At 51.8% G+C, this 26,022-nt stretch overlaps 2 protein-coding genes across 15 annotated transcripts in view; one reads left to right on the top strand and one right to left on the bottom strand.

The window, feature by feature from the left end:
* The window catches only part of PHLDB1 (pleckstrin homology like domain family B member 1), a 42,414-nt gene extending 32,248 nt beyond the window's left edge, over positions 1–10,166 (top strand). For 5 of the 14 annotated variants that reach the window (XM_079956123.1, XM_079956133.1, XM_079956129.1 and 2 more), the window contains 14 exons: positions 971–1,072; positions 1,651–1,752; positions 2,075–2,218; positions 3,115–3,285; positions 3,397–3,507; positions 4,525–4,627; positions 4,873–5,167; positions 5,601–5,691; positions 6,465–6,611; positions 7,140–7,359; positions 8,130–8,215; positions 8,424–8,453; positions 8,979–9,017; positions 9,311–10,166. In XM_079956123.1, coding sequence (XP_079812249.1) covers positions 971–1,072; positions 1,651–1,752; positions 2,075–2,218; positions 3,115–3,285; positions 3,397–3,507; positions 4,525–4,627; positions 4,873–5,167; positions 5,601–5,691; positions 6,465–6,611; positions 7,140–7,359; positions 8,130–8,215; positions 8,424–8,453; positions 8,979–9,017; positions 9,311–9,451 — 1,782 coding nt within the window. In that variant the 3' untranslated portion in view covers positions 9,452–10,166. The remainder of the gene's footprint in view (positions 1–970; positions 1,073–1,650; positions 1,753–2,074; positions 2,219–3,114; positions 3,286–3,396; positions 3,508–4,524; positions 4,628–4,872; positions 5,168–5,600; positions 5,692–6,464; positions 6,612–7,139; positions 7,360–8,129; positions 8,216–8,423; positions 8,454–8,978; positions 9,018–9,310) is intronic. The other 9 variants (XM_079956128.1, XM_079956127.1, XM_079956130.1 and 6 more) reach the window with 8 other exon arrangements.
* Positions 10,167–12,278: 2,112 nt separating this feature from the next.
* Positions 12,279–25,343, bottom strand: TREH (trehalase). Its single transcript, XM_079956145.1, has 15 exons — positions 25,172–25,343; positions 24,184–24,284; positions 23,220–23,367; positions 21,806–21,893; positions 18,520–18,620; positions 18,309–18,401; positions 17,974–18,090; positions 16,568–16,690; positions 16,394–16,443; positions 15,887–16,087; positions 15,153–15,370; positions 13,404–13,515; positions 13,045–13,157; positions 12,676–12,729; positions 12,279–12,541 (listed from the first exon to the last, which is right to left on the bottom strand). Exons 1-15 carry the CDS (start codon positions 25,318–25,320, stop codon positions 12,407–12,409), a joined length of 1,803 nt encoding a protein of 600 aa, XP_079812271.1. The 5' UTR covers positions 25,321–25,343; the 3' UTR covers positions 12,279–12,406.
* Positions 25,344–26,022: the final 679 nt, after the last annotated feature.

Here is a 26,022-nt window from a genome sequence, read left to right as displayed (position 1 = left end):
TTTAACAGAAACTTCCCAGAAGGCATTGAGCAGTTCCTCCCAAAATATTTAGAAAACCACTCGTCTGGGCCGCTCTCCTGCACTTTTATTCTGTGGCTCTGTCTTGTTCTTTCAGGTGTTGCATAATTACCACCTGTATAAGATATTGCAGGGGTTGTTTCTCTTTAAAATGTTCACATTGGGGGGGGGGACACTGCTGGGGCTCCCCTGAAATACATGTTCCCTCTCCATTTTTCTTCAGGCGACAATATCGCTGCAACCATTTTCTATATTGCCTGTGTGATTTTCAGACTCCCAGCAGTAACATCCTTTCTCTGACTTGTTTTCTTTTTCCCTTCTGGGGAAACTTGAGGGCGGGGGCCTCTCATACTGGCAATGAGGCACAAGAGCACTTAGTGGGGTAGGAAGCAGAAGAAGGCCTGAAAATGCCCAAACAGCCTGAGGGTTCCTTTATTATTGTTGTTGTTACTGTTACTGTTATTATTAAATTTTATTTATACCCCGCCCTCCCCAGCCAGGACCGGGCTCAGGGCGGCCAACACCCGTATAAAACAATTGATTGAAATACAACTTAAAAACAAGATTAAAATACAACATTAAAATGCAGCCTCATTTCAGTAGGAACTCAATCAAAAACTTTTTGGGGGGATGAAAACGTCAAGTCTTCACCAAGGCCAACAGTCCAGACTGGTCCTACGTGGGCCAGAAAAGCCAGGGAAGTCCCCAAATAGGAGTTCCATCACAGAAGAAGAAAGGAAAAAGGAAGAGGGGAAGGGCGGGACGGCTGTGCGTGTTCTCTTTCCTTCCTCCCCCCTGCCCTCCCCCCACAACCTGAGCTGACATTTTCAGGGTTCTCCTGTAGTTTGGATGCCACGGACAGACCTCGCCACCTTCCTCTCGTGCCCCCCCCCCTCTTTCCGTGCGTCCTGCTGTTCTTGCAGCTCCCTCACCGCTGTTCCCATCCTCGCAGGAGACGCTTCCTTTCTCTGAGCTGGGGGAGGCGGCTGATTCTGCAAGCCCCTTCTGTGCAGCTACTGCTTCCTCCGCCCAGCTCTACCCAGGGAGGACAGAGGTAATGCTATGTGGCTGCCTGTCTGCATGCCTGCCTGCCTCTGAGCTGCTTTCCCGCTTGTTGCATGCGCTGCAACATCTCCTCCTTGCTTGGCTTGGCTGTGCCCATCCGTGGCTGGACTTTGCAGCGTGCCTTAGATCTGTGGGCAGGTGTTTCAGCCCAGACTTGACTCTGGAATACATCACTTCTTCCCTCCGACCCACATGCAAACAAACACTCATGCCTGCTGACTTTCCCTGCTCTTCACCAGTGTGATGTCTGCTCCCCACGGATCCCAAGAACTCTGCATTGAGCAGTGGGCGCCAGTGTTCCTGGGTTCGGCAGAGGCACTAAGAATATGGCCTCACTTGGGGCAGGACACTCTACTCTGGTTGCTCTTGCAGGTAGATGCCACCTGGCATGGCTGTGGGCCACAGGCCACAGGCAGGTTAGATCCTTCCCAGGTTGCCATGCTGTGTGTGTGTGTGTGTGTGTGTGTGTGTGTGTGTGTTTGTGTGACATTGCTCCCTTGGCTCAGTGCCCCAATCCCTCTCTGATTCTCCTCCTCCTCCTCCTCCTCTCTGCCTGGCTGCTTCTAGGAGTACGTGAGACTTTCTGACGTTTTCCCATTTTGCGGCTGGGGGCCAGATGCTAGCGCCGCACCTGCCGTCCCCTCACCTGCGCCCCCACTTTCCTATGAGGTACCTGCCTTTCCGGTCCCATTGCTGGGGCTGGTGCAACAGTACAAGCAGCTGAGGGAGATGTCTAGGGGCAGGTGGGAAAGGGGGTACGCCCATATTCCATGCTACCTCCCAACAAGGAGCCTACTCTAGCCCAGCCCACTCTTTGGGGGGTCCCTAGCATAGCCTCCTCCACAAAAAGGCTGCTGTGGGGGGAGGCTGGTGTTCTCCCCACACACACCTCCCCCTCAGCTCCCCCCCCCCCGCATTCTCTGCCGGCTTTGTGCACTCCCGGACTGCTTGCAGCCTGCCTCTCACTCTTTGCCTTTTCCTTCCTGCCCAGTACGTGACAACTGACCAGCTGGCAGTGATTCTGGGCAGCGTCAGGTCGGCTGTAGGGCTTGCCCACTCCCCCAGCCCCCCTGCAGCAGACTCCACTGCTTCTGCGCTGCCGGCGGCGCTGCTCTGCTCCTCCAGCTGCCCCCAGGTTTGTGCTTCTGTGGCAACCTCCACCCCCTTGCTACCTTCTCCCTCCCTCCATCGCTTCCTTTGGGATAGGCGGGCTGCCCTGCACACCGTGGCAAGGCACTGGGGCAGGGGTGGAGGAGCAGGGGGCCTTGAGTTATAGCTGTGTGTGTTTGTCTGTCTGTCTGTTGGGGGCAGTGGGAGAGAGAGAGGGAGGATTCTTTTGGCCTTGAGGTGTATTTATTTAGAATACTTACCTTATTTTTCGCTCCATAAGACGCACTTTTTCCCTCCTAAAAAGTAAGGGGAAATGTGTGTGCATCTTATGGAGGGAATGCAGGCGGGAAAAGCCCCCAAGAGCTGCACACACACTCTGTGCGGCTCTTGCGGGCTTTTCTACGAGGTGGAAGAAAGGCAGCCTGTCACTGATGGGCTGTCCTTCTCCCACCTCGTAGAAAAGCCCGCAAGAGCCGCACTCCCTTTCACGAGCCGTGTGGAGCGTGTGTGCAGCTCTTGGGGAAAAGCCCGCAAGCGCCGCACACACGCTCCATGCGGCTCGTGAAAGGGAGCGCTGAGCAGAACCTGGGATGCATACAGGCTCTGCTCAGCACTCCCTTTAAAACCTTTTTTTTTCTTGCATTCCCCTTCTAAGAACTAGGTGCGTCTTATGGTCAGGTGCGTCTTATGGAGCGAAAAATACAGTGTATCCTGCTACTCAGTGAGTTCTCCTCTAGAAGAATAAGGTGCAGGAGAGCCAGACCCACAGATCTTTGCAGGCTGGGCAGGGGCTGGTGCCTAATATCTGTCTGGCCTGTGTGTTGTTGCTTTACGGCCAGCTGCCCATCCAAGTCTTTCACGCTGTCTCCTTCCTCTCTCTCTTGCCCTCCTTCGCCACCACCCTCTGCCCGTCACCCTCAGAGAGAGCCATGGTGGGCAGAGAGCGCAGTGCGGCTGCCACTTTTCGCCCAGGACCTCCCAGCTGGCTTTGAGGCTGAAGCAGACCCCCCTGCTGCTTGTCTCTCCTCCTCCTCCTCCCCTCCTCCTCCTCCTCTGCCTGCTAAAGCTCACTCGTCTCCAGACCCGCGACAGGTAACGAACCGTCCCCGGATGAGGTGCTGCTGTGCCCCTTGGAGGCCCCCCCTCACGTCCCACGTGGGCACAAGCCACGCCCTCTTTGCCAAACCTCTTTCCCTCCTGCAGGTCTATCGCTCCAAGATGGACGGTGGCTCCAGCAGCTTGGCTTGGCCCAAAGGAGGCAGCTCTTCCTCACAGCTCAACATGGCCACTCTGGGACGCAGCCCCTCGCCCAAGGTATAGTGGGGCAGCGGGTGAGGTGTGGGGGGAGCCTCGCCAGCAGCCCTGTTTAGGGAAGCTTTTAATGTTTAATAGGTTATTGTATTTTAGTGTTCTGTTGGAAGCCGCCCAGAGTGGCTGGGGAAACCCAGCCAGATGGGCGGGGTATAAATAAATTATTATTGTTGTTGTTGTTGTTGTTGTTGTTGTTGTTGTTGTTGTTATTATCATTATTATTATTATTTATTTGCCCCTAAGCCCCTTACTCAGGCCCTTCTCCCTCTTGCATCCCCTGAGGTCCCTCATTCCACTTGCACCCCAAGCTGGGCCTAGTATCTCCAGAAAACCCTCCTGTCTCTCATCCTCCCTCCCCCCAAGCAACTGCCCCCCCCCAAGATCTGGCCAATGTGACTGATGGAGCTGAGAAACTGGTATCAGTGGAGCACAGCACCCCTTCCTCAGTCAGTGAGCATTTGTCAGGGACTGGGCAGATGAGGAATGATGGAAACCGCTTTCCTAGCCTGACCCTTCCAGAGAAGAGGGAGACAGTTCAGAATTACAACAGGGGTTTGAGGGAGATCACAGTTCAGAGGCAGCTGGAAGCTGGAAAATAATGGGAGAAGAGGAGGAGGAGGAAGAAGAAGAAGAACCAGGGGAGAGACAGCTGACAGACTCAGTGTATTTAGAAAGTATTCCAGACCCCCCCTTGCCCAGAACCCGGTGGGCATTGAAAGTAGGAGAGCAGAGAGCTCAGAGGCAGAAGGCACAGCTCAGCCGCCGTGGGGATGATGCATAATGGGAGAGACGGAGGGGGTGGGGTTTCACTCAGAGCAACACCATTACTCAAAGAAGCCACATTTCTAATCCTCTCTGTGAATATTGAATAGAAAGCATTGGTAAGAACTTCCTTGTCTTATCCATTCCTGGCAACCTACCGTGTGGGGTTGGATCCTCTGAAGCCTGACAGCATAGCACCCTGCTCTAGGGGCAGGTGGGACTGAGAGGTCTGTCTTCCAAACTGCTTCTCTCCCGCAGAGCTCCCTGTCCCCACAAAATGGCACCGGCAGCCTCCCTCGGAATCTGGCCAGCACCCTGCAGGATATCGAGAGCAAGCGCCAACTGGCCCTTCAGCAAAAGGGTGGGTGCTGGGGAGCGGGAGAGAGTGGTTTGGGTAGGGGTGGGGGGCAGGAGAATGTCCGCAGCTCAGCCAGCTCCATTGCTTGCTGGTCTGTTGTTGGGAGGGGTGGTGGCTTTGGCATCTCTGCCCTGGATTGGGGTGTGTGGGTGTCTTCCTGGCGTAGGAATGCCTTCAGGGACTGGCGGGAGGGCGCTGAGCTGCTGCCCCCGGCGCTCAGCCTGCTTTTGTCCTGGGCATCTCTGCAGGCCAGCAGGTGATTGAGGAGCAGCGGAGGCGCTTGGCCGACCTGAAGCAGAAAGCGGCGGCCGAGGCTCAGTCCCAGTGGGAGGCCCTGCATGGGCAGCCCCTTCCCCCTTCTCCGTACTCCCCCCTCATCCACCACTCCATCCTCCATCACCACCCACCGGGGGGCCTGGGCCTGCGCGCCAACGAAGACGGGGAGCGTGCCTACGACACCCTCAGCCTGGAGAGCTCCGACAGCCTCGACACCAACCTGTCCACGAGCGGCAACTCCGCCTGCTCTCCGGACAACGTTTCCAGGTACAGCGGGACAACAGCCGCCGTCCCTGAGGCCCGGGAGAGCAGCTCAGCCCCTGCCCTGCTTAGGGAAGGAGAAGGATGCTGCCATCTCTGGCTCTACCCTCTCTTCCTCTCTTGTGGATCACAAGGCAACCCTGGGCTTGGCTGCCTTCTCTGCCCCTACTACTCCCCTCTCCCCATTCCCCTGCCCCACAAATGTCTCTATCGGCTTCTCCTGGGGTCTGAAGGCAGAGCTCCCTGCAGGGAGGCAGAAAGAGAACTGCCCTCTGGCCCTTCCCGCAAGCAGTGAGTATTCCCTCCGACCACCATTCATCCATTTCCTCCATTTCTCGCATGGCTCTTGAGCGTTGCCTCTGCCCAGTCCGGGTGTTGCCCCGTAGCAGAGAAGCCCACTGGCATTGCTCGCTGCTGACAGCCTGGCTTTGCCTTGCAGCGCCAGCGGGGCAGATGCAGGAAAGATTGAGGAGATGGAGAAGATGCTGAAGGAGGCCCACGCGGAGAAGTCACGCCTGATGGAATCGCGGGTGAGGGGAAAGCTGGGGGCTGAGACATCCCAGCCACCTCCCCTTGTCTCTTGTACTCTCCCTCCCCTTGGTTGGGCACTGCAGCCCCTTCTGCATTTCGCATGGATGTTGCGTCTCCACCAACGAAAGATGTTCCTTCCCCCTTGGCAGGGTTTCTTATCAGCTCTGCTTTCTTGGCATGCAGGCGAGGGATTGTTTCCCTCTGGCTGATGCCAATCACATGGGCCAATTGGGGAAAATGTTGGTGCAGAGTCAAGAAGGGAAGGGAGCCTGTAGCTCGTTGGTAGTGCAGAAGGTCCCAGGTTCAATGCTTGATGGCATCTCCAAGTGGGGCTGGGAATGTCCCCTGCCTGAATCCCTGGAGAGGCACTGCTGGTCAGTGTAGGCAACACTGAGCCTAAATGGACCGGTCATCTCATAAGACAACTTATGTTCCCATTAAACACCATCCATTTCTTTTGAACCATGAGTGCTGGAGTCTTACAGCAGACACCTCGAAAAGAAAGTAGCTCACTAGGTAAGGCTAAAGCTTGGTGCTAGAGGATCTGCTTTGCAAGCAAAAGGTCCTCAGTTGCATCCTCGGCATCTCCAGGTATAGCTGGGGGAAGATCTCCTGCCTGAATCCCTGGAGAGCTGCTGCCATTCAGTGTAGGCAGTACTGAGCTACATGGTCCAACGGGTCTGACTGTCTGCATCCCTGTATGGATACATATGGGCAGGTGGTATCCCAGGGTGGCACAGGGCAGGGTGCTGATGTGGGTTGCCCCTTGCAGGAGCAAGAGATGGAGCTGCGGCGCCAGGCCCTGGAGGACGAGCGGCGGAGGCGGGAGCAACTGGAGCGGCGTCTGCAGGATGAGACGGCGCGGCGGCAGAAGCTCATTGAGAAGGAGGTCAAGATGCGAGAAAAGCAGTTTGCCCAGGTATGGGCTGGGATGGGGGCAAGGGGCTGAGCACAGCTCCTATTCTTCTGGTCCCAGTTAGGAGAGGCAGAACTGGTGGCAGGGAGGCTGCTGCTTCGCTGCCCAGTAAATCATGCCATGTGGCTTCTCCCACTGGACCTTGGGAAACTTCCTGGGGTTGGGGGGTCTGAAAGGACAACCAGCATTTAAGAGGGGAGCCTGGCAGGATTCTTCATAGTCAGCCCTGCTGAGCCCTTCCTTCCCTCCTTGGGCCTGGCCTAGTCCGGGTGCCGCCATTTTGAACGAACTGTTGCCACTCCCTGACGCGGAATGAGGTTCATGCATGATCTAACCCGCTCAGTCATCAGGCACAAAAGCAAAATATGTGAAATGAGGGCATTATGGGGCTTCCAACTAAACAGGCTTGGGGATTGCAGCTGGTTGGGGTCCCTCCTGGCTCTGGCTCCTCCTTCAGTGTGGCTCCCATGAGCTGGGAGCCCTGGAGGCTGCACTGGGTCCAACGTGGGAACTGCCCTCTGCCTCACACAGGCCCGCCCTCTGACACGCTACCTGCCTATCCGCAAAGAGGACTTCGACCTGCGTTCGCACATTGAATCATCTGGCCACAGCGTGGACACCTGCAGCCACGTCATCCTCTCCGAGAAGATGTGCAAAGGCTACCTGGTCAAGATGGGGGGTAAAATCAAGTCCTGGAAGAAGCGATGGTTCGTTTTTGACCGCCTGCGGCGCACTCTTTCCTACTACGCAGGTAAGCCCTGTTATTTTAAAAAATTAAGGGGTTTGGTTTTTGCTGCCCAACTCCCCAAGGGACTGAGTCCTCTAAGTCCATGATTAGTCAGAGATTAATGGATGGAGGCAAGATCTATAGAAGGCAAGGCAGATTTTTATTTTTCTGTTGCAATGGAGTTCCCTCCCCTCCTTGCAAAAAGGTAGAAGAGACCCTGAACAATGGTGTGCAAGCCCCTATAAAGACTTTTGAAATTGCCCACCCTGTAGCCCAAGACCACCCCCCAAAACATCATACATACATCACAGGAGGCAGAGGTCTCCAGCAGAAATTTGAGAGTGTTGCTTCCCTCCTGTCTGCCAGGATAATGCTTCCTTGAATGGAATTTATGGGTAGCCTGGTCATTCCTTTGAGATGGTAAACACTTTAGTTCCTGAAACTCTTACACATATTGATAGTTTGCTCAGCTTAACAGAAACTTGCCAGACTGTATTTGCAGGGAGGTGTAAGCCCCTGCAGTCCAAAGACCATTGGAAAGCTTTTCCCATTTCCTTCCTCCTTGCAGAGAAATATTTTAGGTCAATTTGAGAGAATCAAAATGGCTTCAGGATTGCTCTCCTGTACTATTTCAGACACGTGGTTTATATACTTATGTATGTGTGTTTGCCTGGTACATTTATGAACATCTATTCTATATCTGAGACCTTAGAATTCTTGTAACAGCCCTGCCCTCTCTTTCCTGCCCAGAATTAGCCTCACTCTGCTGACTCCCTCTTCTCTATCCTATGCAGACAAGCATGAGACGAAGCTCAAGGGCCTCATCTACTTCCAGGCCATTGAGGAGGTTTATTACGATCACTTGCGCAGCGCAGCCAAGGTGAGCGAAGCAGGGGATACAGGATCCCTTTCTGGGGGCAGCCACTTCACATGGGGGCGGGGGCTGGACGGTAGTCAGGGTGTTGCTGGATTTAACACAGCCAAGCCTCCTTCCCTCTTAGACTCTTACTTCCCTTCTCTCTCTGCCCCTCTCTCTCTCTCTCTCTCTCTCTCTCTCTCTCTCTCTCTCTCTCTTTCTCCTCCTCCAGAAGGGATTCTTCTCTCTCAGCCTGGCCAGTGTAGGTACCATCCTCTTTTATAGGCATGCCTGGCGGCTCCCCCTAAATGCTGCACTGCCTTGAGCATTTGAACTAACACGGCCTCCTTGTACTGGAGGGTTTCGGCTGCATTTTGACCTGAGCTCAGTGCCTGTGTGCGGAGCGAGAGACAGGATTTAACAACGTGCCATGACTTCTCAAAATAATAATAATTAACAACAACCCTCCTGGCTGTCAGAATGGCATTGAAAAGTGTGCAGGCTGGACACTGGCTGGTATTCCCTGGTGAAGAATTTGGGTCCTCTGAATGCAGAATAAATCTGAGCTAAAATGATGCAGGCTGGAGGGCAACATTCACAGGGCCCTGCCACCGACTGCAATCGCAGCCCAGCTTCCTCTCAACCATGTTTCATCCTGCAGTCAAACTGGCCTTGGGCGCTTCTGCTACTAACTTGAGCCATGCCTGCTGGCTGCACCCAGCCTTCAAGCCCAGCTCCTCCTCCTAAGGTGCCTTTAATTCTCTCCTGTTTTTCTATTCTCTTCCAGCACCTAGCCGACCTTCTCCCTGCCCCCTTCAGTGGAGAGGTTGGTCTCAACGCTCCCTACCATGCATTGGGGGGTGGGGGGCAACATGGGGGGGTGTTTGTGGAAAAGCAGCCTCTGCTTACTCTTAACTGGGTTCAGTGGTTTTTGGTCAGGGGGTAGATATAGCATCTCTCCGATCCACAAGCTGGTTTCTTAACACACTCCCTCTAGCTGCCCTGAGTCTCTTTCCAACTTCCTTAGTGCTAACGGAACCAATTTTGGGGGAAAGGGGAGAGACCTTCTTGCTAGGGGCAGCTTGCACAGCCAGATGAGCCTGTCTCTTCTCTTGGCAGAGCCCCAACCCTGCCCTCACCTTCTGCGTCAAGACTCACGACCGCCTCTACTACATGGTGGCCCCATCGGCCGAGGCCATGCGAATTTGGATGGATGTCATCGTGACAGGAGCCGAGGGCTACACGCAGTTCCTGAACTGACGGAGGGGAGGGCCAGAGGATGCCACCGTGAGCCCTGGCCTGGCTGCCTCTTCCTCTGCGAGGGAGGCAGGAAGAGACACCCGTCGGCCTCGCTTGGACTGACAAGGCCCTGCTAGGCCTCCATCACTGCCGCAGCTGCAGGAGGGCAGCCTCGTGGGGGCCACCTGTGCCAAAGATCTCATGCTACCCCAGAGGGCAGGCCCAGCTCTGCCCCATGCTCAGTTCCTGTAAATAAGTGCTCAGGGCCCACGTAGCAGCAGAAGTCAGCTGGGGGAGACACAGGTGCCTTCTGGCGCTTAGCCCAGTTTTCTTTCTCCTGAGGACTAGCGACATGGCCTGTGCCAGCTGCCCTATAAACCGCAGGGGAGGGTGGGCTTCACCTACCACCATGTGCCTTGTTGGGGGAGAGAGTAGCATCCGACACCTGTTCTCCCTGGCTTGGCCTAGTCCAAGGCTCAGGGTAGGGTACTGGGAGCAGGCAGACCTTTCCCCACACCTTCCCCGCTGCCAGGCGAAGGTGGGATCCAGCTCAGCCCAGTCCTCTTCCCATCCTACCCTCAGCCAGAAGAGATGGATTTCTTTTCTTTTGCCTCGGTGGTCACTTTTATACCTTGCTTTAAAAAACTACAGCAGCTCTCCTTCTGTGCCTCAGGGCTGTTGAGGTTGCTGCTGTTGGGGGGGGGGGAGAAGGACAATAAAACCTTTTATGTAACTAAAGCCTGAACATTTGCTTGTTTTCCTCCATGTAAAGGGGACCGCCAGGAGGTAACAGCAGCACCCCCCCCCAACTTCACCCACAGTGCGCATCATGTAGTGTTCTTAAAGGGTGGCAGGTTTGCATCTGTCCCCTGGGCAGGGGGGGCCTGTCCTGAGAGCCAAGCTCTATCCCCTCTTGGTTGCCATAGCCATGCCCAGCATTGATTTGGGCATTATTAGAAACAAGTTCAAAGTCTGCTTGTGTTTAAACAAATCCTGGAGGGATGCTGGCCAGAATCGCACCGAGGGCAGGCACTAGTTGCACAGAAACCTCTGAGCAGCCTTTCTTGGGCAGAGCAAAGGTCTCACAGTGGCAAAGGCACAGTCTCAGGCAGGAGTTGAGGCCTAGTGTTTCTGCCAGAGGCAAGACCAGTACAGTGGTACTTAATTCGTTCCGGAGGTCCATTCTTAACCTCCTGCTGCTGCCACCGCGCCACCACCATGCGATTTCTGTTCTCATCCTGAAGCAAAGTTCTTAACCTGAAGCACTATTTCTGGGTTAGCGGAGTCTGTAACCTGAAGCGTATGTAACCCGAAGTTCCACTGTAAGCGCCATCAAGGCTGACTTTTAGAAGTTACTGATACTCTCCCATTGTCATCCTCCAGGAATTAAGTCTAATCCCATTTTTAAAGCTGTCTTAAAATTACTGGGCGCGTCAGTACTTGTGGGACTGAATCAGGAAGAACTTTCTGACAGTAAGCGCTGTTTAAGAGTGGGACGGACACCCTTGCGAGGTGGTGGGCTGTCCTTCCTTGGAGGTTTTTAAGCACAGGTTGGATGGCCATCTGTCATGGATGCTTTAGTTGAGATTCCTGCATCTCTTATGATATAGTGGTACCTCAGGTTAAGTACTTAATTCGTTCCAGAGGTCCGTACTTAATCTGAAACTGTTCTTAACCTGAAGCACCACTTTAGCTAATGGGGCCTCCTGCTGCTGCTGCGCCGCCGGAGCACAATTTCTTTTCTCATCCTGAAGCAAAGTTCTTAACCTGAAGCACTATTTCTGGGTTAGCGGAGTCTGTAACCTGAAGCGTATGTAACCCGAGGTACCACTGTACTATGAATGCCGTAGTTTAACTAGGCCCTGTTTGAAGAAATCCTTCCTTTTGTCTGAATTGAGTCTTCCAACAATCCGCTTTGTTGGGTGGCCCTCACGTCCCAGTATTACAAGAAAATCTCCCTTCTCCCCTTTTTCCATAACCCAAAATAAATTTAATACCGCAGTCCTGTCCCCCTTAACTTCCCCTACGCTAAAAATGTTTGCAGCAGCCCCTTGGTCATTCCGGTTGTTCTTGTCCAAACCTTTTCCTGCTCTACAGTGTTCTTTATTTTAAGGGAGAAATCGGAGATGTACACAGTATTGTAGCTGCTTAAAGGCAGTGCAGTGTCAAAGCTTCTGGTAGGACCAGGCAGACATGCTCTAGTTAGCCTTCCTTGGCTCCTGTCTCTTTTCCTCAAGATCTGGGAGTGATTACGAGGCATCATCCTTAAGTCAAGCCGCCCTTTTCACAGGCAATATACCACTTGCTGAGACAGCAACGTCTAATGCAGCCTTTCCCAACCTGTGGGTCCCCAGATGTTGTTGGACTACAACTCCCATCACCCCTAGCTAGCAAGGCCAGAGCTCAGGGATGATGGGAGTTGTAGTCCAACAACATCTGGGGACCCACAGGTTGAGAACCACTGGTCTAATGGATATTTGTGGGAAGGGACCAATGTTAAGCAACATCCAGAAGGAGGAGGAGGAGGACGGTGAGCGACCTGATCTCCCAAGGCGCTGATTTAGCCATTATTGCATTTCTTTTCCCAATTTTTCTCCAAGGAGCATAAAGTGGTGTTCATGGTCTTCCTCCTCATTCAATCTCCAGAACAACCCTGTGAGGGAGGTTAGGTTGAGAGGCAGTGGCTGGCCCAAGGACACCCCATGAGTGTCACAGCCATGTGGGGATTTGAACTCTGGTCCTAGTCGAACACTAACCACTGCACAACACTGCCTCGCTTCCTGTAGGCTTTGCACAAGTGGAATGTGGTGGTCAGGGCAGGTTATCGCGTGTAGAGAGATGCAGAGGAGAAGCAAGCAAGTTGGCTTTATTCTCTAGCCCCAACCATGCAGAGCATCAGCCCACCCACACAGACACCAAAAGGACAGCCACTTTTGGTGATGGAGCAACATTCTGGGCCAGCAGCAGCCGCCACTCCTAGATCAAGGACAGAACAAGGCAGGCCCCAACGCAGAGCCAGGAGCGAAAGAGCAATGTGCCTGCAGAGGTGAGGCGGTCGCCATAGAGATGCAGGAGACGCAGAGCCAATCCATTGGTCCAACCAAACCCTTCCTGCAAAGGGAGATGGGAAGGTCAATCCAGGCTTCACAGCGGCTGCAGCCAGGTGCCCCTACATCCAGCCCCATATGTGGTGGAAGCAGGCACCAGTTTATGGCTTTGATGGGGGAAAGGGCTTAATGCCTCACCTGTACTTGATACTCTCCCCCACCACCGGGTTTTCCATCGCCTTCGACATCATACTGGAGAAAAAAAGGGGGAGTTAGGGCAGACAGGCAGGTACACAACCTCAGTAAGCTGTGGGTAAGGATGACGCTGGGTATGGAGTGTGTGGCAGGACAATCACTCCACCCAGAGCAACCCAGGGAAGGTTTTCTCTTCTTGTGCCCGAAGCAGGCTTGGAGGACAGCTAAGAGAGCTTGCAAACACCTGCTCGCCAACCCCGTTGGGAATAAAGGATGGCAGTGGCCTAGAGTACCAGGCACGGGATTATGTGCTATGTAGCAGCAGCAAGACAAGGCTGGTCTGGGAGCACGGGGGGGGGGTGTGCATCTTACCTTCTCATACATGTAGTGGTATTTGTCGTAGACAGCCAGATTCATGCTGATCCAGCTCTGTGCCAAAGTGAAGGCCAGTTCTTGTGCTCGAGGCGACGAGGACTTGGCCAGACCTGGCGAGCACAAAGTGCTGTCAGAATGCAAGCAGGGGTGGCAGCGGCCCTGCAGAGGAGCAGTGCAGCATCTTTCCCTGGGTGAGGCAAGGCTGCAACTGGCAATAGCAGACCAAGAAGGGGTGGGTGGAAACACCCCTTCTGTGCAATTGGCAGAGGGGCATATATTTGCAACACCTGGAACTAGTAAACCTCCAAAGAGAGAGCTCTGTTTTCCCTTTAGAACATTTCAGAACAGGGCTTTACCTGAGATCACCACGTCCTGGAGAGGGGCCCAGGCATTTGGCAGGTCCCACTGCTGCTGTGTTCGAACCAGAGAGGTGGGCACTCCGTGGGGATAGGAGAGCGCTGAACTCAACTGCGGGCACAAACACACTGTGTGGTTCAGAGGCAGTTTTAGGGCAGTGCAACCCGTTTGGCCACACTGCAGGGGGCACCTCAACAATGCTATAGAGTGGAGCAAGAAAGCGGTGTGTGTGCCAAATTTCGGCATTGCACAGGGCACCATTTTAATAATTGAGAGCCCAAAGTCTGCCACTGTGTGTCTGGAGCAACAATGAGCAGAAGGGCACCTTCAGGAATCAGGACAGAAGGGACCAGTGGCCTGGACAGAGGGTGAGGCTGGTGTAGCAGAGGGTGCCATGGGGTCACCCATGCAACACAGTGCATAGAGTTGGGCAAGTGCAAATCACAGGTACTGTAGGGAGGTAGAAGTAGCAGGTGAAATTTAGCATGTTGTTTTATTATATATGTATACCACCTATATGTATAACCGGGACGCAGGTGGCGCTGTGGGTAAAAACCTCAGCGCCTAGGGCTTGCCAATCGAAAGGTCGGCGGTTCGAATCCCTGCGGCGGGGTACGCTCCCGTTGCTCGGTCCCAGCACCTGCCAACCTAGTAGTTCGAAAGCACCCTCGGGTGCAAGTAGATAAATAGGGACCGCTTACCGGCGGGAAGGTAAACGGCATTTCCGTGTGCTGCGCAGGCTCGCCAGATGCAGCTTTGTCACGCTGGCCACGTGACCCGGAAGTGTCTCCGGACAGCACTGGCCCTCGGCCTCTTAAGTGAGATGGGCGCACAACCCTAGAGTCTGTCAAGACTGGCCCGTACGGGCAGGGGTACCTTTACCTTTACCTTTACCTTTACCACCTATACCTGCAGGTCTCAGGACGGTTACAATATAAAATTACAAAATACATAACAAGCACACACACACACACAGACATTTTCAGTGGGCATCGGATGTCACTTTAAAGTAGCATTTTTGCCTGGCACCTAATGGTGTATCATGTAGGTGTCAGCTGAACCTCCCTGGGGAGAGGTACAGTTGGTAGCTGCCTGACCAGGGACTTGGTGCAGGTTTTCCACAAAGCCTTCCTCTAAAGGAGAAGGCCTCATGGTTTCCCTGGCAGTTCATTCCACCACTGCTCTTTCTGGTCAGAAGTTCTTGCTCAACATGCCTCCTGTTGAAAACCCAGAGGGCTTCTCTCCCACTAAACTTGGCAAAGCGCTTGGAAGGCTTATCTCAACAGTGCTCCACTCACTGGTGGAGGAACAGGAGTGTGGAGGGAGCGGACCGCCCCCGGTACCACTATTCCGGTAGGGTGCCATTGTGGCAGCCCCCGCCCCCGGACACGCACCACCAACCCACACACCAGGTGCCACGCCCCCTCCAGAAGGCATGTCACGCCCCCAGGGGTGCCAGCCACACCCCCGCCTGCTCTCTGCGCCCAGTAGCGGTGCATGCAGCTTCGCCACTGGCTACACTCTCCCTCCTGCATGCCTGCTCTGGCAGATTTCCTTTGAAGCCTGCCTTAAACTCCAAAGTGCCCCCAAGAGCACCCAGGAATCCATCTGGGTGAAGAGAAGGGTGCCCACATTCCCCAGCTCTTGGAACTGTTCCCAATTCCCTCCAGCTAGCTGGAGAGGTCACAGCCTCCACCTGTGATACTCCCCTCTCCCCAGCCCAGTCGCACCTCCCTACGTCTGCTTACCTCCAGGTAGCGAAGGGCTTTCTCAGAAGTGGCCACATCCACCCCACATTCCATCCACAGGGGCATGAGGTTGGTTGGATAGAAAGCCTTGTTGTGCCTCTGCTCTAGTAGGTTGTAGTCCAGCCAGACTTCAGTACTGTTGCTCCAGAGGACAGCACGGATGGCAGCCACCCGTTGCTCGTGAGCAGCCTGGAACAAGTTGGCCTTCTCGTTGTTCCCTGGAGAGGCAACAGCAGCCTCAATTTATGCAGCTCCAAAAAACCTCTGTCCTGTAAGCTCAGCTTCCGATTAATCCAGGGTGGATCCTCTCTCCCCAGCTGGCTAGACCTCCTTTCCGCAGCATCACACAGGGATGCCAGCTCACCTCTGCCAAGGTGGCACTCACAGCAGCTGTGCAACACCAACTGCAGAGGTGGACTACGAGGTTCCCCCTGACTATGCAGCTGTGTCATCCTGTGCCTGGGAGCCAGTCCAAGAGACCATATGCTCTGCACCCACCAGGGATGTGGGCTGCACCATTCAAAACCCCTGCAGCCACATACCCCATAACTTTAAGCATGACATCCAGGAATTACAAAAGTCATCCCAGCTTCTCATTGGATCCCGAGATGTCCTGGTTTGGCTCCCACAAACCTGCCACCCCAAAAGATACACGTCCCAATTTTCCTCTGCGGCGTGTTGGAGGCTATGTTCTCATTGGGCTCCCAGGGGATACCTCATCTCAGATGTCTCACCCAGAACCCCATAGAATGTGGCCAGAAGCTGTTCCACCCTGCAAAGGATGGCGTTCAAGTCCACTGGCACGATGGCACTGGTTTTGGTGTGTTTCAGAGAGGCCTCAAGCAGGGCTGACTCCGGGAGGAACCAACGAGAGGAGAAATCCCAGCCTGACTCAGCTGCACTCTTCAGCTCAGCCCAGAGGATTTCCCGGTCTCCTGTGTAAAGAAACAGTACAGGAGAAGAAAATAGATGATCACCGAGGCAGGGCAGGGAAAACCACCCCAATGTGCCTTGCACTGCCTTCAGTATCCCAAATAAGGCCTGGATGGAGCTCCCCTGTTGTCTCCCCCTGGTTTACAAGGCCAAGCAACACCCCACCAGGTCATGAGGGAAATCCCTGGGACCCTGTTGGCTGGCTGGGGAGCATGAAAGCCTCCTCTGCCCACAGGCTCAGCTCTGGGTCCAACCTAGAAAGCAGCCCTACAGGGATGCAAAGGGCGGAAGCTTGCAGGGCTAGTTACCTTCATCTAAGCCAGCAGCAGTTTCCACATCCTTCATGTAGGACTCTGGTCTGGGAGGAGGGTGAAATAATGTGGATTTAGTGAGAATTCAGTTCTTAGAAGCCCTTCGCCACCTCAGAAGATGGGCATGTGACTGCCCAACCAATTCCAAATGTGATGCATTGCACACCTCACCTGGGCCCCCCAACCTGGACATTGTAACGGTTCAAGGTGTATTCCTTGCCCCCAGAGGAGACATTGACAGCCCGATGATCTTGCCAAAACTGGTACTCAGCCTCAAGGAGATGAAGATTGTGCCTGAGGTAGGGGGGAAAGAGCCAGAAAGAGCAACTGGGCACAATTGACATGATATGTCCCGGCTGGGAAAGTTCCTAGAGCAAACTTTTTCAGCAGGGGGCCGGTCCACTGTCCCTCAGAACTTGTGGGGGCCGGACTATAATTTTTTTTTTGGGGGGGGAGAATGAATTCCTATGCCCCACAAATAACCCAGAGATGCAGTTTAAATAAAAGCACACATTCTACTCATGTAAAAACATGTTGATTCCCAGAACATCTGCGGGCTGGATTTAGAAAGTGATTGGGCTGGATCCGGCCTCCGGCCTTAGTTTGCCTGCCCATGTCCTAGAGGCATCAGGAAAGGCACTTGAAAGCCACATTTGAGCACAGAGGCTGAAACGGGTGGAAGAAGATGGACACTTTTCTGTCCTTCTCTCGTCACCAGCTCCATTCCTACTTGAGCAGGCAGTCCAACACCTCCCCACACCCAGCATCTCAATAATAATAATAATAATAATAATAATAATAATAATAATAATAATTTTTATTTATACCCCGCCCTCCCCAGCCAAGGCTGGGCTCAGGGCAGCTAACAAGCAATAATAAAAACAAGTTGAATGAATACAACTTAAAAACAAGATTAAAATACAACATTAAAATATTGAAACATTAAAATATTAAAATGCAGCCTCATCACAGGAGGAGAAAGAAAAAAGAAAGAGGGGGAGGGAATCAAATTGTCTCCAAGCCAAAGGCCAGGCGGAACAACTCTGTCTTACAGGCCCTGCGGAAAGAAATCAGATCCTGCAGGGCCCTGGTCTCATGAGGCAGAGTGTTCCACCAGGCTAGAGCCAGTGTTGAAAAGGCCCTGGCCCTGGTTGAAGCTAATCTAACTTCCTTAGGGCCCAGGACCTCTAGGGTGTTGCTATTTATGGACCTTGAGGCTCTCTGTGGGGCATACCAGGAGAGGTGGTCCCGTAGGTACGAGGGTCCTAGGCCGTGAAGGGCTTTAAAGGTCAAAACCAGCACCTTAAATCTGACCCTGTACTCCACCGGGAGCCAGTGCAGCTGGAAAAGCACTGGGAGAATATGCTCCCATGACAGAGACCCCGTGAGGAGCCTCGCCGCAGCATTCTGCACCCGCTGGAGTTTCTGGGACAGCTTCAAGGGCAGCCCCACGTAGAGCGGGGGAAGAAGCAGAAGAGGAAGCATGCACCAGCACAAAACTGGGTTTCCCTCCATGCCCGCTGCAAAAAAAAAAAAAAAGAAAAGGATGGGGGACTGGAGAGAACCAGGGCTCTTACCTCAAAAAGTCGGTGTCGTTTGTGTGTTTCCAGTAACTCTCCACCATCAGGGTGAGGAAGGGGGGCTGACTTCGGCGCTCATAGTAGACCCTTCCCCCATTTGGGATGTGGCCCAATCTGTCATCAGGAAGCAAAATTGGAGCAGGAGAGTGTATGGCAGCTTGCGCCGGTGAAATGCGCACACACAGTGCGCTGATGGGGTATTTGTTTCCCTTCCATTCCCAAAGATAAGCCCAAACACTTCTGGCTGGCCATTTGTCCCCCCTTCTCAACCCTTCGGGAGATAGCCAGAGCAGAAGGAGGGGACCCACCCCATCACCCCAGGAGAATCTCACTTGTCCACAAGGTAGAGGAAATTCTCAATCATGCCTTTGGCTGTGGCCGTCATATTGGAGAGCAGCAGCCCTTCAATGACCCAGAAGGAATCCCTGCAGGAAAAGACCAGGGTTCTAGAGGACGGCAGCAGCAAATGAGAGACCGAAAAGAAACTGCCAGGCATGACAGGACGCCCCTCCCGCCAAATCCTTGACTCTACACGGTTCTCACCAGTAGTAATATTCAATGAATCTCCCACCAGGCACTATCAGTGGATTGGGCACGTAGATCAAGGAGTGACGGTCAGGGCTAGTTTTGACTTCTGGTTTCATCTGAAAGGCAAAGATTTTTTATTTACCTATTTATTACACTGGTCAACAACAAATTTGTTGTCTGCGTTTTTTCAGTTGATTTAGGACGAATCTGATGCGCTGAATCCAAAAATCACATTGGTTTTGCTCAATCAGGTCAAGTTTTTGAGCTATGGCCACATGTCTTTTTTTACGTTTTTGCTCACATGTACGCTTGTGTGGAGCATTTTAGAAGAAGTTTGTGGGGGTAAAATGCCATGTCGAATAATTGTTTAGATTGGAAATGATTATTTTAATAACAAGAAGTATTCAGGTCCGATAGTTCTGGGTGATTATGTCGAAAAGGGATCAGTTTGAAGTCATAAAACCTCGAAATCTTCCATAAATTGGTGCGGCGAAACATAAAGTTATTTTGGTATTAAACTTGGTGACCAGGATAAAGCTTGGGTGCCACACATGGTGTGCAAGGCATGCACCGAGACTCTACGTGGGTGGACCAATGGCAAGAGGAGTCTGAACTTTGGAATTCCCATGGTTTGGAGGGAGCCGACAAACCATGTCACTGACTGCTACTTCTGCACTGTTAATGTGACTGGGATCAACAGAAAGAACCGGAGCAGCCTCAAGTATCCTGATCTTCAATCAGCACGTCATCCTGTAGCTCATTGTGATGAAATTCCAGTGCCTATCTTCAGAGAACTTCCTGACATTAGTGACAAAGATACCTCCAGTGTTGAAGGACATGAAGAAAAAGAAGTGGTTCTTGAAGATGATGCTCCACATCCATTTTCCCAAAAGGAGTTGAATGATCTAGTTCGCGACCTCAGCTTGTCAAAGGACTCTGCCGAACTGTTAGCATCCAGATTGAAGGAAAAAAACCTCCTCTCTGACAGTGCTCGCATCAGCTTCTTCTGCAACAGGCACCAAGAGTACCTCCGTTTTTTCTCGGAAGAGAAGTAATTGGTGTACTGTGAAGATATTGCGCAGCTTCTGCTCAAGCTTGGAGTGCCACAGTACGAACCCAAAGATTGGAGACTGTTCATTGACAGCAGTAAGTGATCACTGAAATGTGTTCTGCTACACAACGGCAATCAGTTTGCCTCTATACCCCTAGCTCACTCGACTACACTGAAGGAGAACTATCAAGCGGTGAAGTATGTGCTGGAGAAAATTGCTTATGATCAGCATAAGTGGTTTATTTGTGTTGACCTGAAGATGGTGAACTTTTTGTTGGGACAACAGTCTGGCTTCACCAAGTACCCATGTTTTCTGTGCATGTGGGATAGTAGGGACCGTGCTCAGCATTACACGAAGGAGGACTGGCCTGTGCGGGAGGAATTGGTGCCTTGCAGAAAAAGGAACGTCATCAACGACCCTCTGGTGGACAGAGACAGAATACTCTTCCCACCGCTGCACATCAAGCTCGGCTTAATCAAGCAGTTCACCGAGGCTCTGGACAAGGATGGTGACTGCTTCACTTACTTGTGCCAGGCTTTTCCAGGATTGACCATGGAGAAGTTGAAAGTTGGCATCTTTGACGGTCCTCAGATCCGTCAGCTCATCAGAGATCCAGAGTTTGGAAACTCAATGAACGAAGTGGAACTGGAAGCGTGGAAGGCATTTGTTCTGGTAGTGAAAAACTTTCTTGGCAACAATAAGGCCAGAAACTACGCAGAACTTGTCAACAACATGCTGACTGCTTTCAGAAACCTGGGCTGCAACATGAACGTCAAGATGCACTACCTATTTTCACATATGGACCGGTTTCCTGAGAACCTGGGTTCAATGAGTAACGAGCAGAGGGAGAGATTCCATCAGGACATGAAAGAGATGGAGACCAGGTATTAGGGTCGCTGGGACACAGTCATGATGGCTGACTACTGTTGGACTCTGAAGAGAGACCTCCCTGCCGCTGAGCATTCCAGGAGTTCCAAGAAATGAAAGTTCAAGCCCTGGAGTTTGAAAAATGGTGAAGCAACATGCAATTTACGTGTACTTACCTTTATCAATGCCCACCATTCAGTTACAGTAATCGATGTTTCTATCAGGTAATCAGTATATGTTGTTGGAAAAACATTTTTGTTCTCTTAAAAACATATTTAGGATGATATGTGTTGACAAAAATCAGCTGATAATGCCATAAAAATGTAATCAATTTTGTCACAAGATCTGATTTTTTTCAAATCAACATTGCACAAAAACCTGACCTGATGGAGAGAAACAGATGCCATTTCCTGATTCAGCAGTGCAAAAATACCCTAAATCAGTTGTAAAAATCTAGACAACATTCAAAAAGTAAAAAATTGTTGCCCAGTGCTATTAATGTTGCAATACATATATGAAATCTTTACATATGTACATTATATTCGTAAATTCACATTTCATTATGTACCAACATTTATCCATTTCTTATTTCTTGCCCTGTGTCTTCCCTCCACCCATGCGTGATTTCCTTGTTATTATTTTATAACTTTATTATTGAGATTGTAATTTTGTATCTTAATAATTAAACATTTAGTCTTATTTATCTTCTTAGCTTAACTTAACTTTGTGAAATTAGTTTACATATATATCAATAAATTATTGTTGGAGCATGTTTTGGTGATGTATTCTTCTACACATTTCCATTCCTGTTTGAGATTTTGATTAGATTGCATTCTAATTGTTGCCGTCATTTTTGCTAATTCAATCATTTCAAAAAAATTATGTTGCCAATCTTTCAATGTTGGTACTTCTTCTGATTTCCATTTTTTTGCAGTCAATAACCTTGCAGCGGCTGTTGCATATAAAAAGATTCTCTTCATGTCTTTGGGGATGTCATTTGTTATAATTCCTAAAAGGAATGTTTCCGGTTTCTTACCAATTGTTATTTTAAACATTTTTTTCAGTTCCTTATGTATATCCCCCCCCCAAAAAAAAATTACTTTTATCACATTCCCACCAGACATGATATAAGGATCCCTCTGATACCTTATATCTCCAACACAGATGGGATGTTACTTTATAATTTTTTGCCAGTTTTACAGGGGTTAAGTACCACCTGTAAAACATCTTCATGATGTTTTCTTTGATAGTAATGCATGTGGTGAAATTAATATCTGATTTCCAAAGTTTTCCCCAATGATCTAATGAAATCGCAAAGATTTGTCTGTCGACCTCTGCTGGGGCACAGCCAGCCCTCAGCTCTGGAGGCCCTTGGGGATTACCTGCCTGCCTAGCTGCCTCCATATGGCATTCAGATCCCGGGCCCAGGACTGCAGCTTCTCGTCCGCAATCCTCTGAAGAAGTGGGGGGCTAGAAAGAGAGCAAAGAGAGTGATGGAGAGGCCAGTCCATCTGCTCAAGGGCCACATGGCAACTCCCAAAGAGAAGGCAACAATTGAGACCTTGAGGCGCTGCACGAGGCTCTCTCACCTAGTTCTCAAAACCTACAAGAGCCCTGGGCAAAGGAGGAGGACAGTGCCAGGCACACCACTCAGAGCTTTCCTAAGACATGATGGCTATGCTCTGTCAGCATGATGAGAGGGCTGCAATGCTTCTGAACAACAGTTGCTGAAAAGCACAGGAGAGGAGGATGAACTTGTCCTCAGAGGTCCCGTTTGTGCTTTTCCGATTGGCAGCTGGTTGGCCACTGTGAGAACAGGATGCTCGACTAGACGGGCCCTGATCCAGAAGGGCTCTTCCTATGTTCTCATGACAGGGTGTGGTAAGAATGAACTTCTAAACCACCTGGTTGAGGGAACACACAGCCAGTGTGGTGTAGTGGTTAAGAGCGGTAGACTCGTAATCTGGTGAACCGGGTTCGCGTCTCTGCTCCTCCACATGCAGCTGCTGGGTGACCTTTGGCAAGTCACACTTCTTTGAAGTCTCTCAGCCCCACTCACCTCACAGAGTGTTTGTTGTGGGGGAGGAAGGGAAAGGAGAATGTTAGCTGCTTTGAGACTCCTTTGGGTAGTGATAAAGCGGGTTATCAAATCCAAACTCTTCATCTTCTTCTTAAATAAAAGGTGGAGCCAAGGAAATAAAGTGAGTCCAGTTAGGGACCCAGCATTTATTTCTTCTATTGCAATGGGGCAGTGCTCAACTTAATGTGGTTACGGTGTGTTCCCTCAAGTAATGAGCAAGGTGGCACAGAAGCCCATTCTTACCACAAGGGCGGCACCTTGTGTATGAGTCACCACCCAACTCACCTCGGAAGGTGGCAAGATGAAGAGGAGCCCCTGAGCTTTAGCAACCAGGCAGGTTTGTGTTTGTGGGAGAAGAGGCAGCCCTTCTAGTAACCTGGCCCCAATACATTTAGGATCTGATAGGTCAATGCCAACATTTTGAACAGAACCCAGAAAGGACTTAGAAGCCAGTGTGAGTGTTGAAGACCTGGCAGTCCCACTTCATAGTTGTGCTGCTACATTTTACAGCAAAGTTTCTCAAGAGTCCTAGATGGCAGCTCCACGTAAGATGACATTGTAATGCTCTGAAGCACCTCACAGCCCTAAAGACACAGAACGGGAGCACACAGCGCCCAGACCCAGCTCTTTTGCTCCCCGAAACCTGCCCCCAAGCTGTGCTGGTAGAGAGAGGAAGTGGGTGGAGGTGGTGTCAACACTGAGCAACAGAGCCCTACCTCTCTGTCCAGTCTGGAGGTTCCCAGTTCTCAAGCTCCTGCCCTCGTGGGGAAAAGTTTTCATCTACAAATACTTTCAGCTGCTCTTGGGACAAATCCCTGCCAGGCGTCTCGTTCGCCAACCTCTGGAATCGCTCCAGAACCACCTCTGTGAAGGGAAGAGATATCACAGCAAAGACCAGGCCTTGTCTAGACTCAGGGTATAGGACATGGGTAGGCAAACGAAGGCCCAGGGGCCGGATCTGGCCCAATTGCCTTCTAAATCCAGCCCATGGACAGTCCGGGAATCAGCGTGTTTTTATATGAGTAGAATGTGTATTTTTATTTCAAATGCATCTCTGGGTTATTTGTGGGGCCTGCCTGGTGCTTTTACATGAGTATAATGTGTTTTTTTATTTCAAATGCATCTCTGGGTTATTTGTGGGGCATAGGAATTCATTCCCCCCCCCCGAAAAATTATAGTCCGGCCCCCACAAGGTCTGAGGGACAGTGGACCGGCCCCCTGCTGAAAAAGTTTGCTGACCCCTGGCATAGGAGATAAGGATGGTCCTAGCAAGCTCCAGCCTTCACTCCCCAAGAAGTCTAACCTCACAGCATCAGCACATTTCTTGCCATGTGAACAAGCAGCAAATTAGGCCACTCCAACAGAGGTTGGGTGGCTGTCCCCCAAGACCCCCACACTATTCAAGAGATGGCAGGTTCCACCTGCAAGCTTGTCTTGCTGCCATTCCGGGTGTTATCCAAAGCTGGCACATTCCAAACTGTGTACGTTTCAGACTTTGAAAGCTCCAGCAAATTGCCTTGACTTGTTACAGAAGCCGGAAAACCTGTTATTCGGTAAGCCAAATAGATACACCCTTTGGGGGGAGAGGCTCTGGCCTCAGTGAGAAGGGGGGGGAATAATGAGGGTCCTGCATCTCCCCATGGGGTGGAGGGTGGGGTTGACTGGGCCTTGGCCATTCACCTGGACTTTCCTTCAGCGGCATGTCCACAAAGAACTTGTCATCTGTAAAGAGCTTGGCTTGCTGGACCTGCCTCAGCAGCTCCCCGGTGCAGTAGATCTCACTGGAGGGGTGGGGAGAAAGAAGCAAGTGCAAGAGGGTCAGCAAAGACCACCGCCAGCGGAATCCTTCTGTTCTAAAGGCAGTGGGGAGCGGGGAGGGAATTGCCTGCCAGACCTTGGGGTTATCCTTTCCTACAGTGAGCATGGGCTGCACATGGATCCTACAAATACACACTATCTTCACCCAATCAAAGTTGACTTGAGACCTGATTTTTCACAGCATACACCTGAGGAGGAAGAGGTGACACCATGGAAGACCAGAGGGGAGAAAACTGCAGTCATCCTGGAAAGGGAGCATGGCATGGCATGGCATGGTGGGGACAGAGGTTCTCCACACACTGCCTGGCAAGTAACCAGCCAGCTACTTTGCCTTGCACCGAACATCTGAGAACAGCAGGACAGTGTGGAACCAGTAGGGGGAGGCTCAGACCACTTGACACTCTCGCAGCGAGATGAAAGTGAGCCTTGCCTGATGCTGGCAAAGCAAGGGGCCCTTGCGGCTGCTCCTTTCATCAGATCAGCAACCATGGTTCAGAGCAAACAGCATCTAAGCCCCGTGACTGGGGTGCCTCCTCCCATCCTGGGAGAACATACTGTAACATCTCTGATAACCTCGTTTATTTCCTGCTGTTCCCCCAGCGAGCAATGCACAGTTCTCCAGAGACCAGCCCACCTACGTTTATTCAGTGGGATTCATGACTGAGAAGGGATCTTCCTGTATCCTAGGCCAGCACTAACCACTGCAGCACACTCGGGATCCCTTGAGTTTTAGTGCAGTGGCAAAGGAGGTCTTCAAAAATGCTGTCCTGGGTAGAACCTGGAGAAGCTTCATACTCCTGCCTCCTACCCCCACCCCCGTTTCTCCATAGCCCCCAGAAAACTCACTCACCTGTCACAGGGTGGTGGTAAGCTGCTTGCCACTGCCTTCTGCCCAGCAACAGCTAAGCAGATACCCAGGAGCACCCACCAGGCCATCCTGGTGGAACAATTATTTGCTGTGGAGAATTGCTGCAAAGAAAGCTGTTGGACTTTACCCATGTGAAGACCAAAAAGCAACTCTGGAACCTGACCTGGGACTTATTAAGAGAATGTGTAGGTGTGGCTTGTGTACCACAGGCCAATATCATTTGGCTATGGAAGTTGGGTGGAGCCTGCTGCACAGACTGGCACCTGCGGGAGGGACTGGAGCACAGTACTCTGCACTAGAGGAGTCTAGTTTATGCTCCCATGGCACTCCATGTAGAGTAGCAGAATCTGGCTCTGACTGATCTATAAAAAGGAAGTCCTCTCCCCTCCCCCCCCCCCCCCCCCGCTCATGAATGCAGATGAAGTGCTTGCAAAGAAGGATCACTTTTACTTCTGCCTGGCTACTTCTCCCACCTCCCCCACACAATTGGTGTTGCTCATTCCTTTACAAGGAGCACAAACACCAGGGAAGGCAGCATCCAAACACAGCTGCTCCACCTTGGCACTTGGGGAAAGCCCTAATTCTACCAGCCGGGCTTCCTGAGCTGCCTGACGTGAAGTGTTCAGCAGAGCCAAGCTAGACCAGAAGCAGGTGCCAGTTCCTCTGGGCCTGGCTTATACTGGCACAAGGCAAATTGGTGGCGGCAGTTGGGGGGGGGGGTAGTCTTTGCTGTCAAGGTCCTGTAGACAAGCCTATGCATCACATCTTTCCTGGACTCTCACCACCCCACAAAAGTAAACCACCACCACTGGACCAAGAAAGAAACTGAAACG

The sequence above is a fragment of the Podarcis cretensis genome, assembly GCF_951804945.1.
Source record: "Podarcis cretensis genome assembly, chromosome: 15".
NCBI classification, from domain to species: Eukaryota; Metazoa; Chordata; class Lepidosauria; order Squamata; family Lacertidae; genus Podarcis; species Podarcis cretensis.
This window is presented reverse-complemented; position numbering and strand designations above follow the sequence as displayed.